The sequence below is a fragment of the Maylandia zebra genome, linkage group LG1 (genome assembly GCF_041146795.1).
Source record: "Maylandia zebra isolate NMK-2024a linkage group LG1, Mzebra_GT3a, whole genome shotgun sequence".
Taxonomy (NCBI): domain Eukaryota; kingdom Metazoa; phylum Chordata; class Actinopteri; order Cichliformes; family Cichlidae; genus Maylandia; species Maylandia zebra.
The window spans coordinates 41,818,809-41,839,258 of record NC_135167.1 but is presented as its reverse complement, the minus strand read 5'-3'; the positions used below and the strand labels follow the sequence as shown (position 1 = coordinate 41,839,258).

General features: G+C 43.9%; 1 protein-coding gene across 1 annotated transcript in view; it reads left to right on the top strand.

The window, feature by feature from the left end:
* Positions 1-4,701: 4,701 nt before the first annotated feature.
* The window catches only part of LOC101477636 (membrane-spanning 4-domains subfamily A member 15), a 28,376-nt gene continuing 12,627 nt past the window's right edge, over positions 4,702-20,450 (top strand). The window contains exons 1-4 of the mRNA XM_024800302.2: positions 4,702-4,983; positions 5,073-5,180; positions 8,260-8,316; positions 9,524-9,691. Coding sequence (XP_024656070.2) covers positions 4,852-4,983; positions 5,073-5,180; positions 8,260-8,316; positions 9,524-9,691 — 465 coding nt within the window. The 5' untranslated portion in view covers positions 4,702-4,851. The remainder of the gene's footprint in view (positions 4,984-5,072; positions 5,181-8,259; positions 8,317-9,523; positions 9,692-20,450) is intronic.

The following is a 20,450-nucleotide window of genomic DNA, read 5'->3' as shown; positions in this document are numbered from 1 at the left end:
TGTATGTTTCTGTGGTTAAGGAATGAAGATGACCTTGGTCACAATGCCAAAGACTGTTGCTAACTCTGAAAAAGGACTCTGCTACATAAGGAGTACTTTTATGTTTGACACTTTGGGTGTATGAGGAAACTTTTGACTCGTTTCCAAGTATTTGTGATGTGTAGCGCTGAAACGCTACTCAACAGGAATTCATCATTTTGTCACATGACTGAATCTTTGTATTGTTTTGCCTTTGAGGTTTATTTAAGTACTTTAGGAAGCATCCAGGGACTTTTACTTGTTGTAAATACATAAATGGATAAATCAGGTCATTCAGTCATCACAGAGTAGCTTTTCTCTATGTTTTCAAGTGTTGAAACCAACCTTGGACTGAAATAAAAGCGATGAAGTGAGTGGTTTGTTTTCATTTTTACAATAACACAAAGTTTGTGTGAAGTCTTTAATATTCTAGAAAAACATCTGACTGCACAAACATGTTTGGACTTGACATCACTGAATTTCCACGAAGCTGCTCAACTGTTAAAAATAATTTAGATTCGATGCTTCCTCTTATGAAACTATGTGACCAGCATGCGTGGCTGCTGACCTGAATATAGAGCCAGCTTTAACTCACTGTGCATATTTAAAAGGATTAACTGTGGAGCAGAAACAGCAGCTAGTATTTCCTCCTACATATAAGCAAATATTTAAACTCTGATTTATGGAGCACATTTCAGGTCAGAGGTCATCAGGGAGGAGAGTTGCTGATATGGTGGGTGGCTGTAGCTCAGGTGGTAGAGCAGGTCATCTACTGATCGGAAGGTTGGTGGTTCGATTCCCGGCTTCCCCTAGTCTGCATGCCAAATATCCTTGGGCAAGATACTAACCCGAAATTGCTCTCCGATGCATTCATCGGAGTATGAATGTGTGTGAATGTCAGTTGTGCTTGTGCGAATGGGTGAATGCACAAGTTGTGTAAAGCGCTTTGAGTGCTCAGAAGAGTGGAAAAGCGCTATATAGGAACTAGTCCATTTACCATATGCGGTTACAGTTGGTCACCAAGGAATTCCTTCAGTTTACCAAAAAGCCCTTTTAGAGCTCAGGAGCTTCTTCCTTTTTGTGTCTCTACTCTGCAGAAACAATGAACTACAGATGTTCTCAGAGCTCTGTGTGGGGACGTACTTGATTAGAGGTTTCCTGAAAAACAAGAGGAAGCTTTGAGTGAAGTAAAAGCTCTGAATAATTTTATTAAGTCAGCCTTTGAGGTCCTCTTGAGATCTTCGTTAGACATCGTTTTTTTTGTATATGCATGTATTACTGATACTGGACGCTCTATGGTCCTAGTTTTATTGGACCTCTCTTCGGCTTTTGATATGGTGGACCATAGCATCTTATTATTAAGACTTGTCTCACTGAGGATATTAGAGGCACTGCCCTTGACTGGTTTAAATCATACCTCGCTGACAGGTCTTTTTCGGTTAACTTAGGCACCTTCTCCTCTTCCTCTGCACCGGCCTTTTGCGGTGTGCCTCACGGATCAGTTTTAGGCCCTATTCTTTTTCATTGTATTTGATCCCTCTAGGCGCAATCTTTGAAAAATACAATATCACCTTTTCCTGTTACGCCGATGACATACAGATCTATTTTGAATTTACTGATGACCTTGCTGTGTCTCTGCACTACTTTCAAGAATGCAGTGTGAGGTCAAAGAATGGTTCCTGAGTAAGTCCCTTGTTTTAAACATTAAGAAGACTGAGATCGTGGTGTTCGACAGTAATATCCCTCATGTCCAACTTCATGCTGCTTTGGGTCCCTTTGCTAGCTCTTCCTGTGACTATGACAGTAACTTGGGTGTATTGCTGGATAGCATAGCAAGTCCCGTATTCAATTTAAAATATTGCTGCTTACATTCAAAAATATTAATAAATTAGCGCCGAGTTATCTTAGTGAACTTCTCAGACCACATATTCCTGCTAGAACACTTAGATCTGCTACTCAAATACTTGTGACCCACTGGTGTCAAGACAACCATCTCACCCTCAATGTCACAAAGACAAAGGAGTTGATAGTGGACTTCCGGAGGTGCAGAGAAGTACACACCCCCATCACCATCAACGGCGCTGCTGTGGAGAGAGTGAGCAGCTTCCGGTTCCTTGGAGTACATCTGGCTGAGGATCTTACGTGGTCAGTACACACAAACAAAACAGTGAAGAAGGCGCAGCAGCGCCTCTTCTTTCTCAGGAGACTGAAAAGATTCGGCATGAGCCCCCGCATCCTCAGGACCTTCTATCACTGTGCCATTGAGAGCATCCTCACTGGATGCATCACCACCTGGTACGGCAACAGCACCGCTTACATATGTATATATACATATGTATATATGTATACACACACACACACGTACATATATATATTTAGTATACACATTCAGTAATGCGCACACACTCTTATATTGTACATATATTTATTCATATAACTCTCAGATTTACCCATCTTATATTTTGCTTGCTTGTTCCCTGCTTAGCTCTATGTCCTTCTCTAGTCTCGTGTTTTTTGTATTACTTTCCCTGGAACACTCTCTCACAGTCTGTTTCTAAAACCTAAAGAGAATTATGGATTTGATCAACTGGTCTCTGAATGCTATTGACACCCTTTTCTCAACGAGAAGTCTGGGCTTGGAAGAGCCCGAGTGCCCTGGAGGGACTTTCCCTGCCGGATACACGATGGACGGGTGGCAGAAATGGAGGGTCGTGTGCCTGGCGGGACTGTCGATCGAGGACGCTGAAGATATCTATCTATTCGGAACCATGATAACAGGGTTCTTGCTGATCGGAGCTGGCTTAGCCCTGGCTTATCGGAGAATTAAGAGAGCGGAACTGGCTGTTCAAACCCCCCCAAGGCTGCCCGCTGGGATTGAAATGATGGGACGAGGCGCGACTTCTCAGAACGGGCTCATTGAGAGCAGCACGGTTAAGACCTTGGAGACGCTTACGGCTGCCGTGAATACTCAGAATAACACCTCCGAGCGTATATTGGGTTACATCAAGGAGAGGCCTGCTCAGAATAACACCTTTGAGTGAAAGTTGGATTACATCGTGGAACAGCTAACTGCAGTCGTGAGTTCTCAGAATCGGCTCTCTGAGCAAAAGAATGACAAGACCACAGAATGCAAGTTTGATACCATAATGGGGAAGCCCGCGGTTCTCCAACGGGAGATTGAGAGACCAGTGTCGGAGTGTTAAAGAACAGCTTGAAATTCTCATGAGGTGTTGCAAAAGAAAAATCACCATCATAATCCAGCTACCCCTACAGCGCCAGCTGCGGGCTCAAGGCTGGAGCAGAACAACAACTCCCTGATGACGACTGTGTTGAGTCTGTTCCTTCCCATCCCATGCAAGGCCACCTGAGTTGGCTGGAAGACTGTTTACTTAGCCTGGCAGGGCGAAGGACACTGTCTCAGCTGAACTATGGACACGCACACACATACATATACTGATACTGATAAGCACTCACTGACGCATCACCCTCCCTACCCCGGATCCAACGCCACCTCCAACGTGGACATCGGGTCAGCTGGAGGCGCAGTCGAAAGATTGCAGCGGTCCCAGATCAGATGTACACACTGGAACTCTTTCCCATGTTGCTGTCTGTGTTTATTGTGCTATGGTGTGTTGATATCTGTGCATTCCTGTATTATCCTTCTGTGTTACACATTTCGATGTTTTTTTCCTCGCTACCTGGCCTGACCTGTCTCCCCAATGTGATGTTTGTGTATTGTATGTACGGTCGGCAAGGTCTGTCATCTCGGTTGTGGGCAAAAGACCTGCAAATGACAAATAAGGGCCATCTCATCTCATCATCATCTCATCATGTTATTTTATTTTTAGACACCTCTGTTGCTTGTGAAGCTTGCACTCAAGAATTTCACTCGCATTTACTGTACCAGTGTACCTGCACATGTGATGTGACAATAAAAGTGATTTGATTTGATCTGATTTATGACGCAACCTAGATCTCGGCTGAAGTCTCGGGGTGACGGTGCGTTTGCTCTGGCTGCCCCGGTACTGTGGAATAACCTCGCTCTCGCTATCCGCGCCTCTGACCTTATTACACTGTTTAAATCACGACTAAAGACCCGCTTATTCAATCTTGCCTTTCCTTCTAGTTAACATTTCACTTGTGATTCTACATTATGTACTTTTATGCTTATTTTAAGTCTGTCTGTGTATCTGCTGCTTCTCCTATGCCTCAGTGACAGTGATCTGCTTGCATACCTAGTACTTGCTTTGGTCCTATTTCTATTTACCTTTCTTCTATCATGGATCATTTTAACAAGTTTCCATCATTGTTGGCTTGTCTGGCTGATCTGGTTTTGGAGACTTTCTTAGCAAAGTCTGGCATGTTCAGTTTGATCAGCAATGGTCTGACCGATTCTAACAAAGAAAACAGATCCACATACTGAGAGATGTTACATGTTACAGGTACCAAAGAAGCCTGACTCTGAGGATCTAAGAAGAGTCTGAAAAGGAACTGGCCCATCTGGTCTATATGTGCTTTGTGGATAAATACAAGATCTCATGGTTCATCCATTATGGTGCTCACAGCAGGAGGGCTATAAGTCATTAACTAGAAAAGTTTAACAGCAGCCAGACCAAAAAGAGGAAGATGAATTTTTGCAGGGAGCTGAAGCATGAAGGTCAAAGTCAGCTTAATTTTTCAGGGCTAAATTTCCTCCTTCTCATGAAAACACATGCTGTGTTTTCGTGAAGGGGAATTGAGGAGGAAGCAGGAAGCAGTCCGGATTTAATCATTAGCTGTGAGCTCAAATACAAAGCAGCAGCCCACAGCAGCTTCTATCACTTCAGCTCAAACATGTCAGCATCTACATCTGCAGCAGGGACGGTGGGCAGCGTCTTCGTGGTCACCCACGTGATCCCCGCTACTGAGCCACAAAACACTCCACAGAAGACCAAGTTCAGCCAAGGACGACCGGAGGCCCTGGGGGTGAGACTCTGTAACTGCTCAGAATCACAGTAATAGTACACAGTGTTTGCAGTAAAGCATCTGTGTGGTGCGTACGGTTGTACCCACAGACGGTGCAGATCATGGTTGGCCTGCTGCTCCTCCTGTTTGGGATCATCGTGCTTCCACACTCTGATTTGGAGATTTATAGCGGTGTCTTCTTGTGGGGATCTCTGTCTGTAAGTGTGCTGAGACTCTGTTGGTCTTTTCTCTGCTGTCACTTTACAATTCTGAGGTTTTATGACCAAACTCACTACCAAACACAGAAAATGCATCACCTTTAAGAACGGATACTAAACAACATCGTGGGAAATCGGCTAAACAGGACTTCTTCCCTCCTGTTGAAATTTCTGAACTAATTTCAGTGTTTTTGCATGAACAAACAGATTTCATTTCATTTATTTATAAAGCGCATTTAAAACAACACAGAGTTCACCAAAGTGCTGTACAACAGAATAATTAAACAATGACATTAACATCATCAAACAGGTAAGAACATTCGAATAAAAAAATGGTAACTCTCATGCAGTATAGAAAGCCAAAGAGAAAAAATATGTCATAAGATGGGATTTAAAAAGAGTGACAGTTGCTTTTCTAATGTGGAGAGGTAGATCATTCCACATTTTCGGCGCCACACCACAAATGCCTGATCCCCTCTATGAACCATTCTAGACGTGTGTAAGGTAAGCAAATGATCACTTGATTGAAGGGCCCTGAAGGGTGAATAAAGCTGCTAAAGGTCAGACAAATAGTCCAGCGCTTCTGTTGTTACCTCTGAGCAAACTTCAAAAATTACTCCAGCATGTGTGTTAATTTGCTTCAAGCTGCTTTATACTGTGAGGTAAACACCTTATAATATCCAAGACAACCCCCCGCCACAATCAGGCAACCCCTAATCTGTCATGGTACTGGTACCCTGTTAATTCATGATTGTTTTGGTTTTTGGAAATGGTTGGTTAGCTCTCTGGAGCATTCTCTTCCTACTCCGTCTTCCATGTGCAGTCGTCCTCATGATTTACCACTTTGATCTTTGCATCTTTAACTCCCTGTCTCAGTGCTTGAGTTTTCCTGTTATATTTTGGTAACCTTCTGTCCCTCTGTGTTTTTGTGTCTAGTTTTTCTCCCTCTGTCTCATCTTCTCTCAGTCTCATCGTTCATTTTCTGTGTTCTCCCTCATCCCATGTTCATTAAGCAATGAATTTTTTTACAAGAGCAAAGGTGACATACACAGCAGTGGATTCCCAAGCGCCCGGTGCAAGGTGCCAAATGCAAAAATACTTCCTCCACAACTTCTCCCAAACTATGAAAGCCAGAAACAAGTTTAATATTCAGAAACCTTTACTGAAGCTCACTGCTGTACTATATCATAATAATCTAATACTAAATATAATACTGGCCATATTATATTTACATTACCAAAGTGAGATGACTTTAGTCTCATGAACAACATCAGCTAATTGTTATTTACTAGCTAATCTTAAATGACTGTTCAGCACAGAAATGAAGCCCAACAATCATTTTTACAGTCCCGTGGTCTCAGCCTCAGATACTCAGCTAATCAAAATGATCTCATAAAAAAATGAAAGAACAAAAGACATTTTTCTCCTTCATTTCTGTCACACAAGGCTGTATGAAACGTTTCTCGCGGTTAGTATCATGGTTGCTAGGCAACCTGAGCAGCGCGACAAAGGCCAGACCGTCCCATTTCACAAGCCTCTCACTTCGGCACTTCTCGCAGTTCGTAGTACCCACACTTCGCAGACTACTGTATGGTCGCTGAATTGGGACACAGCCCTTGTCTCCTTCACTATGATCAGTGTCAGCTGTGCTCCCACCTGTTTCCTCTCCCTCTGTAGCTGTCCATGTATAATGCTTAGTCTCCCTCTCTTCTTTATCATGTGTTCCCTCATCCTGCATGCACTCCCCCCCCCCTGTTGTCCATGTTTCCCCTGTAGTTTCTGAGTTTCCTAGTTCCTTCCTTGCTTGAGTTTTTGTATTTTGTATTATTCAATTCCCGAGTATCACCATTAAAGCTCATTCATTGCAGTGAGATTTACTTTAAATATGCCTATCCAGAGTTGGGACCAGGAAGCAGAGTTGCAGTTTTACACGCCTCTTTGCAGCTTCTCTCCTCCTGCTACCCCCCCAAAAACCCATCTCCATAGAGACTGTGTCAGCTCCCAAAAAGACAAAAAAACAAACTAAAAACCAGCAACAAACAACTTAAACATAAACAATCACAAAGAAAGAACAATACAGTATCCACATCTGAACCAAAGAGTAAAACAGTGAAATGTGGATGATTAAATATTAGGTCTCTCTCCTCCAAGTCTCTGTTAGTACATGACTTAATAATTGATCAACAAATTGATTTACTCTGCCTTACAGAAACCTGGTTGCAGCAGGATGATTATGTTAGTTTAAATGAATCAACACCCCCGAGTCATTCTAACTACCAGAAACCTCGAAGCACAGGCCGAGGGGGAGGTGTGGCAGCAATTTTTCACACCAGCCTATTAATCAACCAAAGACCCAGACAGACTTTTAATTCATTTGAAAGCCTGATGCTTCGCCTCGTCCACCCCAGCTGTGAAACTCAGAAACCAGTCTTACTTGTTATCATCTATCGTCCACCTGGGCCTTACACAGAGTTTCTGTCTGATTTCTCAGACTTTATATCTGATTTAGTTCTCAGCTCAGATAAAATAATTATTGTGGGTGATTTTAACATCCATGTAGATGCTAAAAATGACAGCCTCAACATGGCATTTAATCTGTTATTAGAATCAATTGGCTTCTCTCAAAATGTAAAAGAACCCACCCACCACTTTAATCACACTCTAGATCTTGTTTTAACATATGGCATAGAAACTGAACATTTAACAGTGTTTCCTGAAAACCCTCTCCTGTCTGATCATTTCCTGATAACATTTACATTTACAATAATTGATTACACAGCAGTGGAGAGTAGACTTTATCAAAGTAGATGTCTTTCTGAAAGTAATTATATATATATAAATTATGGAGTTCCACAGGGTTCAGTGCTAGGACCAATTCTGTTCACATTATACATGCTTCCCTTAGGCAGCATCATTAGAAGACATAGCATACATTTACACTGCTATGCAAATGACACCCAGCTCTATCTGTCCATGAAGCCAGATAACACACACCAATTAGTTAAACTGGGACATGTAAGGTAGCGTTAGGCACCACCTATCTGTGCTAACATGGCACCCTGTTTGTGGTCTCTTGCAGTTTGTCTTAGCTGGATCTGTGACTGTATCGGCTGGGAAATCCCTTAATTGTTGTCTGGTGAGTCTAAAAATATCCAACATAGCAGCATAGCTTTCTGTTATCTAGCTCATGTTATTAACTGGACAAATAAATCCAGGTTATAAAGTCCAGCTATAAGTATATTCACATGAAAGATACAGAAACATGAATAGATCTACTGACAGCACAGTACCTTTACCAAAGTAAAGTGATCTCTCTCTTTTCATCTCACACAGTGCTGTCATACAGCACTTCATCTGTCAATTAATATCCATTAATATGTGGATCCTTCCTTTACATTACTTTCATCTTGTAGCTACAGTTGGCAAGCACCTTTTTTTTCTTTTTTCATATGAGCATTGTGGATAAACCTCTGGTCTTTGATGGTACAGTGATGGGAAACCAAACTATGACCTGCTCTTTGTGTGGAAAGAACTCATTAAAAGCCTTCAGTTAATCCAAAATGCTGCTGCAAGAGTCCTGACAGGGACTAGAAAGAGAGAGCAGATTTCTCCTGTTTTGGCTTCCCTTCATTGGCTTCCTGTTAAATCCAGGATTCAAAATCCTGCTCCTCACATACAAGGTCTTAAATAATCAGGCCCCATCTTATCTTAATGACCTTGTAGTACCATATCACCCTATTAGAGCACTTCGCTCTCGCTCTGCAGGCCTACTTGTTGTTCCTAGAGTATTTAAAAGTAGAATGGGAGGCAGAGCCTTCAGTTTTCAGGCCCCTCTTCTGTGGAACCAGCTTCCAGTTTGGATTCAGGAGACAGACACTATCTCTACTTTCAAGATTAGGCTTCAAACTCGTTTCTCTAATTCAGAGTCAAGGCTGTGCCCTTGCCAGCTCTCATAGGGTGAGAGATGGAGTATACCACGGGCAGGTCACCAGTCAGATGAAAGTACAATATTAGCAGACTGACAGCATCAAAGTGTGACTGAGAGGAAAACGATTAAAAGTTCTGTTTAGTCAGGTTGGAAAAGAGCTCCATTTCTGTATTTATAAAGTTAATGTGAAGCAGAAAGGAAAGCTGTCCCATCATTAGGACACAGGTCTATAATCAATGTTAAATAAAGTGGTTAAATGTACTTTTTTCAGGATTAAATATTCTCTAACATCTGTTCTAAAACTAGTCTCCACACTGTCCCGTGACTCTGGTGAGCTGCAGTTTCTACAGGTTTAATCTGCCTTTCAGGTGCTGCCAGGTTTTCCAGGTGTGCTGACCCGTTTTGTGCTCTGCAGGTGAGAGGCGCTCTGGGAGCCAATATTATTGCTGCAGTTACTTCAGCTGCTGCCATCATCATCTACATCCTGGAAGCCTTTTGGCCACATTATGCTTATCATTATTATGGTAGCTCTTACTTGAACACCAGTACCCCCGACTGGTCATTCACTCACAACTATGAAAGGGTAAGACATTTTGTTTTATATTGTACAAAATCTTCTACACGTCTGATTTCAGCCTCTTGATCAAAGCTGCTGAAGGATTTTGGGGGGTGGATCTTGATTGTGGTCACACCTCCTCTGCAGGTACCAGATTCTCAGAAAGCGCTTCAGTGCTCTGTGTTCAGATGAGGGAGTTTTTAAAGACAGGAGAATCAGAGGAGCATTGAACATCGTTCTGATTTAGAAAACTACAGACCTGCTGCCAGTAACATCCATGTAAAAAGCAGCAGCTAACAGGGCATCTGAAGGACAGACGTCACTCAGTGGTTGTGTGGCGCAGAAGCAGCCCTGTTATTCTGTGTAAGAGCTGAAATGTATGTTTGATAAAGGAGGGATAGAATTTGGTTATTAGAAAAAGGGATTTCATGCAGTCACAGTGTACTAACATCTAAATGATCCCTGCATACTGGAATGACTGAACAGGTTGAATCATGCCTTAGGTGCACCAAGGTGAAAGAAAACCATCATCACTTTTACTACAGTCTTCTTTCCCAGCGTTCACTAACATGGCCTCTTATGTAGTATTTATTTTACCCTCCAGTGTTGTGACTAAATTATCCAGATGCCTGTAGAGGACAGTGCCATCTAGATGGCAGCTTGAACAGTTGTGTTTTTTCAGGAGCTCCGAAAGACCGCAAAATTTGCTAAGTAACTTTATTCTCCTTCCACTCGAACTATAACTATGGATGCCCAAAAGGTTATTAAGAATGCAAAGCTGCAATTTGTGTCGTCAAACCCCAATGCTAAGACGTCTTCGCATGCTAAAGTCAGTGACCATGGCTATGCTAGCACTGAAGCTGCCAACGTGGGCCTAAACAAGCGAGAACGGGGAGCAGACTCGGCGCCGCCAACTCCATCAAAACAACCGCCAGAGGAGAAGAGAACAAAATCTTCAGAGAAGGAAGATGATATCTCCAATAAAACTATTTTTGAAGCCATTCTGGGAAGAAGAAATTTGAAGTACAACTGGAAGATATCAAGGAACAAAACAGACAAAGTGCAGCTATGGTTGCCAGCTTGATTAAGGCTGTAGAGTTTAATGCTGCAGAGATAGTCGATTGCAAACTGAAAGTTGTTAAACTGGCAAATGCGAATGAACAGCTGCTTAAAGAAAATGAAGACTTGAAAAGAAGAGTGAGGGAACAAGAGCGCTACTGAATGAGGTGGTGCTTAAAGCTGAAAGGGGTGAAGGAAGACAAAGATGAAAACATTAGAGTGAAGGTTTTGCAAACGCTTCAGAAGATTGCCCCTGACTCGGACTTAGAAGAGGCCGTTGATATTGTCCACCGCTTAGGGAAACGAGTTGATGGCAGAAACAGAAACATCATTATTCTATTCACACAGAGGCGAATTAAAGAAGAATTGTGGAGGCGCACCAAAGACTCTTCAACCTGCAAGCAAGAAGGCATCAGCTTCGCAGAGATGTTGCCGCAGGAGGACATACAAGATCGACAGCGCCTATGGCCTCTGGTGGAGGAAGCAAGACGTGCGGGTAAACGAGCCTACTGTCGTGGTCCACATGCCTTCATTGATGGACGCAAAGTTGAGGAAAGACAGGAGAACTAAAAATGACAAAAACTGAAATAGTGGAAACTTGTTCGCGGTCTGAGGAGCTCAGCATTTAGTACTTTTTTTTTTCTTCTTTTTCTCACGTGGTGAGTGATATTCTGTCTATAGTTCATGTTGAATGTTAACATTTGTTTTGGTTCTTTAAATGTTAGGGGTTTAAGAGAATCTGTTAAAAGAAAAGCCTTATTTTTGTACTGCAGAGGTAAAAAATCAAACTGTATTTTTCTACAACAGACTCATTTATCTGATAGTGATGTATCTTTTTGGTCAAACCAATGGGGTAGCAAAATCCTGTTCAGCCATGGCTCAACGAGGTCGGGGGGTGTAGCGATTTTATTCAATAACTTTCCTGGGGATCTTGTAATACAACGAACTGACTTGAATGGTCATTGGTTGATTGCTGCAATGAGAGTTGAAAGTTTGTTTTTCATTTTAGTCAATGTTTATGGATATAACAATGAAAGTCAGAATAAAATTATGTTAGAAGATATAACTTCAAATATTTTTGAACTTAAAGATCGATACCCTACAGAATACATTTTAATGGGTGGTGATTGGAATATGACTCCTGATGAATGGACTGATAGATGGCCCCCAAGGACAGGTAGACCACAAAAAATAACCTAATTATAGATTTTTTGATAAACAACAATTTGACAGATATTTGGAGAGTAAGAAATCCAGGAATTAAGAGCTTTTCCTGGTTTAAACCAAATGGAGCTTGTAAGTCTAGAATAGACTATTGGCTAGGAAGTGACATCATTCTTAACCACACTGTTGATGTCAAATGCACCTCTTTCAGATCATTGCTTTATTGAACTGTGCTTAGAATCGGAAATTAGACAATCAAATAAAAGAAGTTATTGGAAGTTCAATGCCAAACTTTTACAAAATGAAGACTACTGCAACATAGTCAAAAAAATTATAAAAGATATTATGGCTGATCATCTAATTGTAGGATATATCAATAAATGGGAATTCATTAAATTCAAAATTAGAGAATTTAGTATTCAATTCAGTAAAAACACAAGTCAAAAGCAAAGAGAATATGAATGTAAATTATTCCAAGAAATTACTTATTGCTGTAGTAAAGATGATCTAAATATCCAAGAAAGGAGTAAACTTATGGAGTTGCAAACTAAATTAGATCAGCTCTACCTAAATAAAGCAGAAGGAGCTTTTGTGCGTTCACGGGCCAAGTGGATTGAGGAGGGGGAAAGAAATTCCTCATATTTTTTTAATTTAGAAAAGAGCAGACAGAAAAGAAATTTTATATCTTCTCTGTTAATTGATGGCATTGAATGTGACGACCCTAAAATTTTGGAGAATGAAATTTATACATTCTGTTCCAATTTATACAGATTGTGATGTCTTTTTTGATCAAATAGATAATTTGATCCCTAAAATTGATGAATCGTTTCAGGAATTTTGTGAATCTGACTTCAGAATTGAAGAGTTAGATGCATCTGTTAAGAAAATGGCACTTAATAAATCCCCTGGTCCAGATGGGCTTACAGTTAATTTCTTCCAATTTTTTGGGGAAGACTTAAGAGAAATTTTATTCAAAGCTGTACTGGCCAGTATTGAAAAGGGAGAATTGATGTCTAGCATGAAACAAGGATTAATTACATTAATTACCAAACCAAACAAAGATAAACGACAATTGGATAACTTAAGGCCCATAACTTTATTAAATACAGATTACAAAATTTTCTCTAGCTCAGTTGCAACAAGGCTTAAGCAAGGGGTTTCAAGTTTAATTAGTGAGACACAATCAGGGTTTTTGAAAGACAGGAACATTCATAATAATATCATATTGGTTTTAGACTTACTGGACTACAATGATCTAATTAGTGATGACAGTTTTATTCTTTTCTTGGACTTTTATAAAGCTTTCGATTCAGTAGAACATCCTTTTATTTTAGAAACACTAACTCTATTTGGATTTGGGGATAAATTTAGGAAGATAATAGATATACTGTATAATAATAATAATAATAATAATAATAATAACAAGTAAGATAGAGAATAGGAGGAGGATAATAGAAATAGGACCAAAGCAAGTACTAAGTATGCAAGCAGATAACTGTCACTGATACATAGGAAAGCAACAGGTACAGAGCAAACAAGAATTTAAATGAGTATAAAAGTGCATAATATGAAATCATAAAAGAAATATTAACTAGAGGGAAAGGGAAGATTGAATAAGTGGGTTTTTAATATATAATGATATAAACAGCTCTGTGTCGTTAGGCTATGGCACTGGTAAAAGATTTAGCGTCAAAAGAGGAATCAGGCAAGGGTGTGGAAGCTCTCCGTTGTTGTTCATAATGGTTGTGGAGATGTTCGCAATTCTAATTAAAAACAGCAGCGTTGCCGGAATTGAGATTATGGATAATTTTTTAATAATTAGTCAACTTGCGGATGACACTACTCTTAAAAAATGAACATCAGATTCCCCTGGTAAAACAAATAATCACTACATTCTCAAAAGCTTCAGGCTTAAAGTTAAATTTAAATAAATGTGAACTATTGGCGTTAAAGGAGTGTAATTCACAATTACTGTACGATATAGAGGTGAAGAAGGAGGTAAAATATTTGGGCATCACAATTTCAAAAGATCACAAAGTCTTAGAAAAAGTAAATATTTCAGATAATGTCTGTGAAGGTTCTCTTTTTTGTTTTTTGTTTTTTTGTTTTTTTTGCCTGTCCCGTTTGGCTCTTTTGCATCAGAATTGTTGTCTAAAGGCAAAGAAAGATGCCCAACGGATTTAGTTTACCAAATTGACCATCCCAGCCTTACTGTAATGGTCCATTTGATTCACCTTTTATTGTTCATTTTATTTTCACTTACTGAATACGGGACAGACTTGACTGGGGGAAAGAAGGGGAGAAAGAAAGAGGGAAAGAGAAACAGCTGAGAAGAGGGACGGGGGAGAAGGGCAAAAGACAAAAACCAACAGAACGGGCAGAGAAAAAAAATGCATATATCAATCACCTGGATCACCTGCTGAGAAAGAAAAAAGAAAGCAAGCAGAAGAGAACAAGAGTAATAGAATAAACAACATCACAATGATATATGGGAATATGACAGTAAATACTAAATGTTAAACATTATTGTGCAGCACATAAGATCAACAGAACACAGTGTGCTTTGAGGTAGGAGCCAAAAAGGGTGTAGTTTGTGGGTGTGATCACCCGTGTGTACACCTGTGAGCATGGACGCTTGTTTATTTTTAAAAAAGGTTCCTTCATGTAATAATCTGCTAGAGGGTGTGGGGGGGCCACAGCCCCGTCCTCCAGGGCATGAAGCAGGTATGGAGGAGATCAAAACTCCAGACATCCAGAGGCCCCCAGAACACAAGAGACCAAGGAAGACCAACAGAGGGGCAGCCGCGCCACTGTCCCAGAAAGAGCTGAGGAGAGTCCCAGATGAGGGCTCACTCAGCAGCCGCGGAGCAGAAGCCAGGGGGAGTTGCAGTGACGCGCCCGTGAGCTCCGCCGGCAGCCAGCCGTGCCTGAGTGACCGAGCCCCAGGCCGAGAGGCCGGGGGCACCCCACCTCCGAAGTGGCCCGAGCGAGCCCCAGGCTCCAGGCCCCGATAAGCGGCCGCCAAGGAGTGAGCCGGTGTGTACCTGGACGCCCATCCCCGGACACAAAGAACCACCAACGCACCGATGTCTGAGGGGGTCCGCCACTGGCAGGGGAAGTGGTGGTGGGGGGAGATAGGCCTCCAAACCTTGGAGGGCCTGAGATGTCCCCAGAGAGGTGGCGCCTGACACCCAACCTGACATATAGACACAGACATACAGGCACACACAGACACAAACATCCATTCCCACCCTCATGCTCTCATATGCACTTACTCCACACTCAACCAACGTGGAGACAGACATAAAGAGACGCTGTACACACGATCACACTCCCCAAGCGTACTCTACAAACCGGGTCTAGGTACCCTTGCCCCTGGAGGGGGGAACTGCACCCAGTGAAGGTTCTCAGTCATCCAGGTCATCGTAGTCAAAGGAGCTTGCAAAGAAAAGTGTCTGGACTTCTTTAAGTTGCTTGAAGACGTTTCACCTCTCATCCGAGAAGCTTCTTCAGTTCTAAGCTCAAATGGTGGAGAGTCCCAGATATAAACCCGGTGGGAGTTTCCCCCCACAGAGGGACAAAAGGACCCCTGATGATCCTCTAATCGCCTGAGCCAAGGTGTGAAACTGGGTGTGGGTCCCAATCAGCCAGAGTTTCGGGTGAATGTGCAGTAGTAGCAGCAAGCAGGTGAATTCTGTACATTAATATGAATAGATATCTGACTATTTTACAGGATAGACAATATAAACATATTTAAAATTAAAGGAATTGAAATGTACATTGTGCCTTGGTTTAGTGTCTGGAAGAGTCCTGTCTCAGTCAATTATAGATGATGTGAGAGGGCGGGTGTGTGTGTTTAGGGCACGGATGGCTTGGGGATAGAAGCTCCTCTTGAGTCTCTCTGTCCTTGCCCAGAAGATGCGGAACCTTCTACCAGATTGCAGAAGTTGGAACAGTTTGTTGCCAGGATGGGACGGGTCCTTCAGTATCTGCGCTGCTCTAGTCCGGCATCTCCTGGTGTAGGTGTCCTGAAGCGGGGGGAGAGCAATCCTGCAGCAGCGTTCTGCTGTACGGATCACTCTCTGGAGGGCTTTTTGGTCCTTCACACAGCTGTTCCCAAACCACGATGTCATGTTCTGTGTGAGGATGCTCTCCACAGCGCCTGTATAGAAAATCCTGAGGATCTTTGGAGAGACCCTGAACTTCCTCAGTTGTCTTGGTGGTACAGGCGCTGCCTAGCCTTTTTGGTCTGGACCTGAATGTGGGCAGCCCATGTCAGGTCTGAGGAGATGTGGACACCAAGATACTTGAAGGACTGCACCCTCTCCACTGGAGCTCCATTGATGATAATGGGCTTGTAGTCTCTGTGCTGACCCCTTCTGAAGTCCACCACCAGCTCCTTGGTCTTGCTGACGTTCAGCTGGAGGTGGTTGTCCTGGCACCACGATGCCAGATTCTTCACTTCATCCATGTAGGCCGCCTCATCGTTGTTGGAGATGGCACCCAACACCACTGTGTCGTCAGCAAACTTCACAATGGTGTTGGAGCCATGGGTGGCCACACAGTCTGAAGTGTAGAGGGAGTAGAGCAGTGGCGAGAGGACACATCCCTGAGGTGCTCCTGTGTTGATGGTGATGCTGTTGGAGAAGCACCTGCCCACCCTCACCACCTGAGTTCCGCCAGTGAGGAAGTCCAACACCCATGCACACAGACGGCTGTTAAGTCCCAGATCCCTCAGCTTTGTGAACAGTCTGCAGGGCACTATTGTGTTAAACGCTGAACTGTAATCAACAAACAGCATTCACACATAGTTACCCTGTTTCTTGTCCACGTGGCTGAGAGTGGTGTGTAGAACGTGGGCGATGGCATCCTCTGTGGATCTGTTGGATCTGTCGGCGAACTGCAGCGGATCTGTGGTGTCTGGGATGGAGGAGGAGATGATGTTCTTCAGCAGCCTCTCAAACACCTTCATTACTACCGAGGTCAGTGTAACTGGCCGGTAATCGTTCAGGGATGAGGGTTTGCTGTGCTTGGGCACAGGGATGATGGTGGATCTTTTGAAGCATGTGGGGACCACAGACTTCGCCAGGGACTCGTTGAAGATGTAAGTGAACACACCTGCTAGCTGGTCAGCACAGCAGCGCAGCAGACGGCCGGTGATGCCGTCTGGCCCCGCCGCTTTCCTTGTGTTCACTCTCCTCAGTGCCGCTCGGACGTCATGCTCCGCGATGCTGGTCACCGGTCTCTCGCTGATGACGTCACTGTCCTCGGTAGTCAGGCGGTAGATAGCATTAGCCGCCTGGCTAACCTCGAAACGGGCGTAGAACCGATTCAGCTCGTTGGTGAATGCAGAGTCGGTGTTGATCGGCGCAGTGTCCCTGGCTTTGTAGTCCGTAATGGTGCGTAGTCCGTGCCACATACTCCGTGTGTCGCCCTGGTGGAAGCGGGACTCCACACGTTCCCGGTACCGGCGTTTGGCATCTCTCACCGCGCGCCGCACGCCGTATGAGGCCGCTTTGTAGGCGCTCATATCGCCAGTGGCGAGACCCGCATTGTAGGAGGCGGTCCTGGCGTTTACTGCAGTGCGGATCGATCTGTCCATCCACGGTTTCTGGTTTGGGAATGTGGTGACTCTCGCAGTGGGGATAATCTCCTCCGCTAGCATATTGACGAAGCATACTGCTACTTCCGTAAACTCGTTGATGTCGACTACGCATGCTCTGAACATGTCCCAGTCTACGTCGTTGAGTGCGTCCTGTAGCGTAGCTTCTGACTGGGCAGTCCACCGTTTTACTTCCTTCGTGGTCACGTCTTCCCTCCGTATGCTTTGTTTATACTGGGGAATGAGGAAGATGGCGTTGTGGTCAGACTTCCCAAAAGCCGGGTGTGAGACAGCTTTGTAGCCCTGCTTGTATGGCGTGTAGCAGTGATCCAAAATCCGATCCCCTCTCGTTGGACACGAGACATGCTGGTAAAAGTTTGGCATGACTTGTCTGAGGTTCGCTTTGTTAAAGTCTCCTGCTACAATGAGGGCTGCGCCCGGGTCCTTGTTTTGAAGCGAGCTCAGCACATCATGTAATTCGGACAAAGCCATACCTGTGTCCGCTTGGGGTGGGATGTAGACCGCCGTGGCGATGACTGAGGTGAACTCACGGGGCAGATAGAAAGGGCGGCACTTAATGCTCAGGAACTCCAGATGTGGCGAGCAGCCGCTGGAGAGAGTAGAAATGCTCCTGGCATCACACCACTTTCTGTTTACCATGAAACACACTCCTCCACCTTTGGTTTTGTTCGACTCTGCCGTTCTGTCCGCGCGGAGCACAAAGAATGAATCCGACGGAGTTACGGCCTGGTCCGGCACGGTGGGGGTCAGCCATGTCTCCGTGAAGCACAGAATGTTGCAGTCCCTCATGTCACGTTGGAAGGTGACCCTTGCTCTTAGGTCATCAAGCTTGTTCTCCATGGATTGTACATTGGCCAGTAGGATACTGGGCAGTGGTGCGCGATGCGCCTGCTGTCTCAGTCTGTTCCTAATACCAGCGCGTTTTCCCCGGCGCTTCTTTGTTCTGCGCCTCGGATGAGCGGCCCCTCCTTTGTTGTTCTCCACGCCGCGTAGAATCTCTGGCGGCCAGGAAGGGTCAGGTTTAAAAGTGTCCGAGATTAGATGTGCAACCTTGGCACCGATGTTTACAAGTGATCCGCTGTCGTATACTATAAGACTAGAGGATTTTGGGATGTAAACCAGAGCAAAAAATAAGTAAAAAACAAGAAAAGTGGATAGTCGGAGCGGAGCAGTCAGTAAGGCGTCTGGACGTGGCCGCGCCATCTTGGAAAATGGGTGACACGGGGGAGCCCATGGCACAGCCATGTTTTTGTCTGTAGAAACCCTCGTTGTACTTGAAATATGTAGTGGTGAGGCAGAGGTCTAACAGTGTGCAGATCTGATCGGGTGTGAAGTTGGTCCTGTCCTCCAAGGAGCTGTCTTCTTGTAGTCGTTTTCTGACAGTCTCCACGGCCTCCGTGGTGGGTATGCAGGTGAAGAGAAAGACTACATCAAAGGACACCATGGTTTCATCTGGATCCAGGGTAAGTTTCTGGACCTTGTCGGTGAAGTCGGTGGAGTTCTTGATGTGGTGTGGGGTGTTCCCCACGAGAGGAGCAAGGATGGTAGCAAGGTGTTTAGCAATGTTATAAGTGGCTGAGTTTATGCTACTGACTATGGGTCTGAGTGGGACAGCTTCCTTGTGGATTTTAGGAAGTCCGTAGATGCAGGGTATGGCATCCCCTGGGTAAAGCTGTGATATGTAAGGCGGTCAATAATTTTGTCCTTTTCAAGGTCTTGAAGGCAAGCTATAACTTTCTTTTTGTAGCTGTTTGTGGGGTCTCGCTTTAGGGCTTCGTAGGTATTGTTGTCACTGAGGAGAGTAGTGATCTTTGTATGGTAATCTGTAGTTTTTAGGACCACGGTGCATCTTCCCTTATCAGCTGGTAAAACAGTGATGTTGTGGTCTTTGCTCAGGGAAACGACGGCCTTCTTTTCCTGTATTGTGAGGTTGGATGGAGGGACTTTGGCCCTGGAGAGGGTGGCTGAGACTTTCATCCTGATTTGCTCTGCTTCTGTCTGTGATAATTTATTAATCCGTATGGCGGTTTCTGTGGCTGTGATGAGGTCCACTATGGGCAACTGTTGTGGAGAAATGGCAAAATTGAGTCCTTTGGCTAATACTCTCTTTTCAGGTTCAGGTTCCCAGACGCCTTAACGCCCACTCACATCCTGAGCCATCTGACCTCAGGAATTCACATGATAAGGTGGGGCCAGGTTTCACAATGAACACACCTGAAACTCTGGCTGATTGGTTCAAGGTTCAAGGTTCAAGGCTCTTTATTTGTCACATGCATAGTTATACAAGTATAACACACAGTGAAATCTAGCCTGACACGCTCCTCGACATGTGCAAAAAAATTGGGAGGGGGGGGAGGTGTAGAGGAAGAACGTTATATATATATATATATATATATATATATATATATATATATATATATATATATATCCCCAAGAAGGGACCGGTCCCCTCCAACTACCGACCAATAACCTGCCTCAGTACTACATGGAAGCTCCTGTCAGGCATCATATCGGCTAAGATGAACAGGCACATGGGTCAATACATGAGCGGGACACAGAAAGGAATTGGCAAGAATACCAGAGGCGCAAAACACCAGCTACTGGTAGACAGAACAATCAGCCGAGACTGCAAGACCAGACTGACCAACCTGTGCACTGCCTGGATTGATTACAAGAAGGCCTATGACTCAATGCCCCACAGCTGGATACTGGAATGCCTAGAATTGTACAAGATCAACGGGACCCTAAGAGCCTTCATCAGGAACTCAATGGGGATGTGGCGTACAACACTAGAGGCCAACTCCAAGCCCATAGCACAAGTCACCATCAAGTGCGGGATCTACCAAGGAGATGCTCTGTCCCCACTGCTGTTCTGCATAGGCCTGAACCCCCTCAGTGAGATCATTAACAAGACTGGCTACGGATACAGACTACGGAACG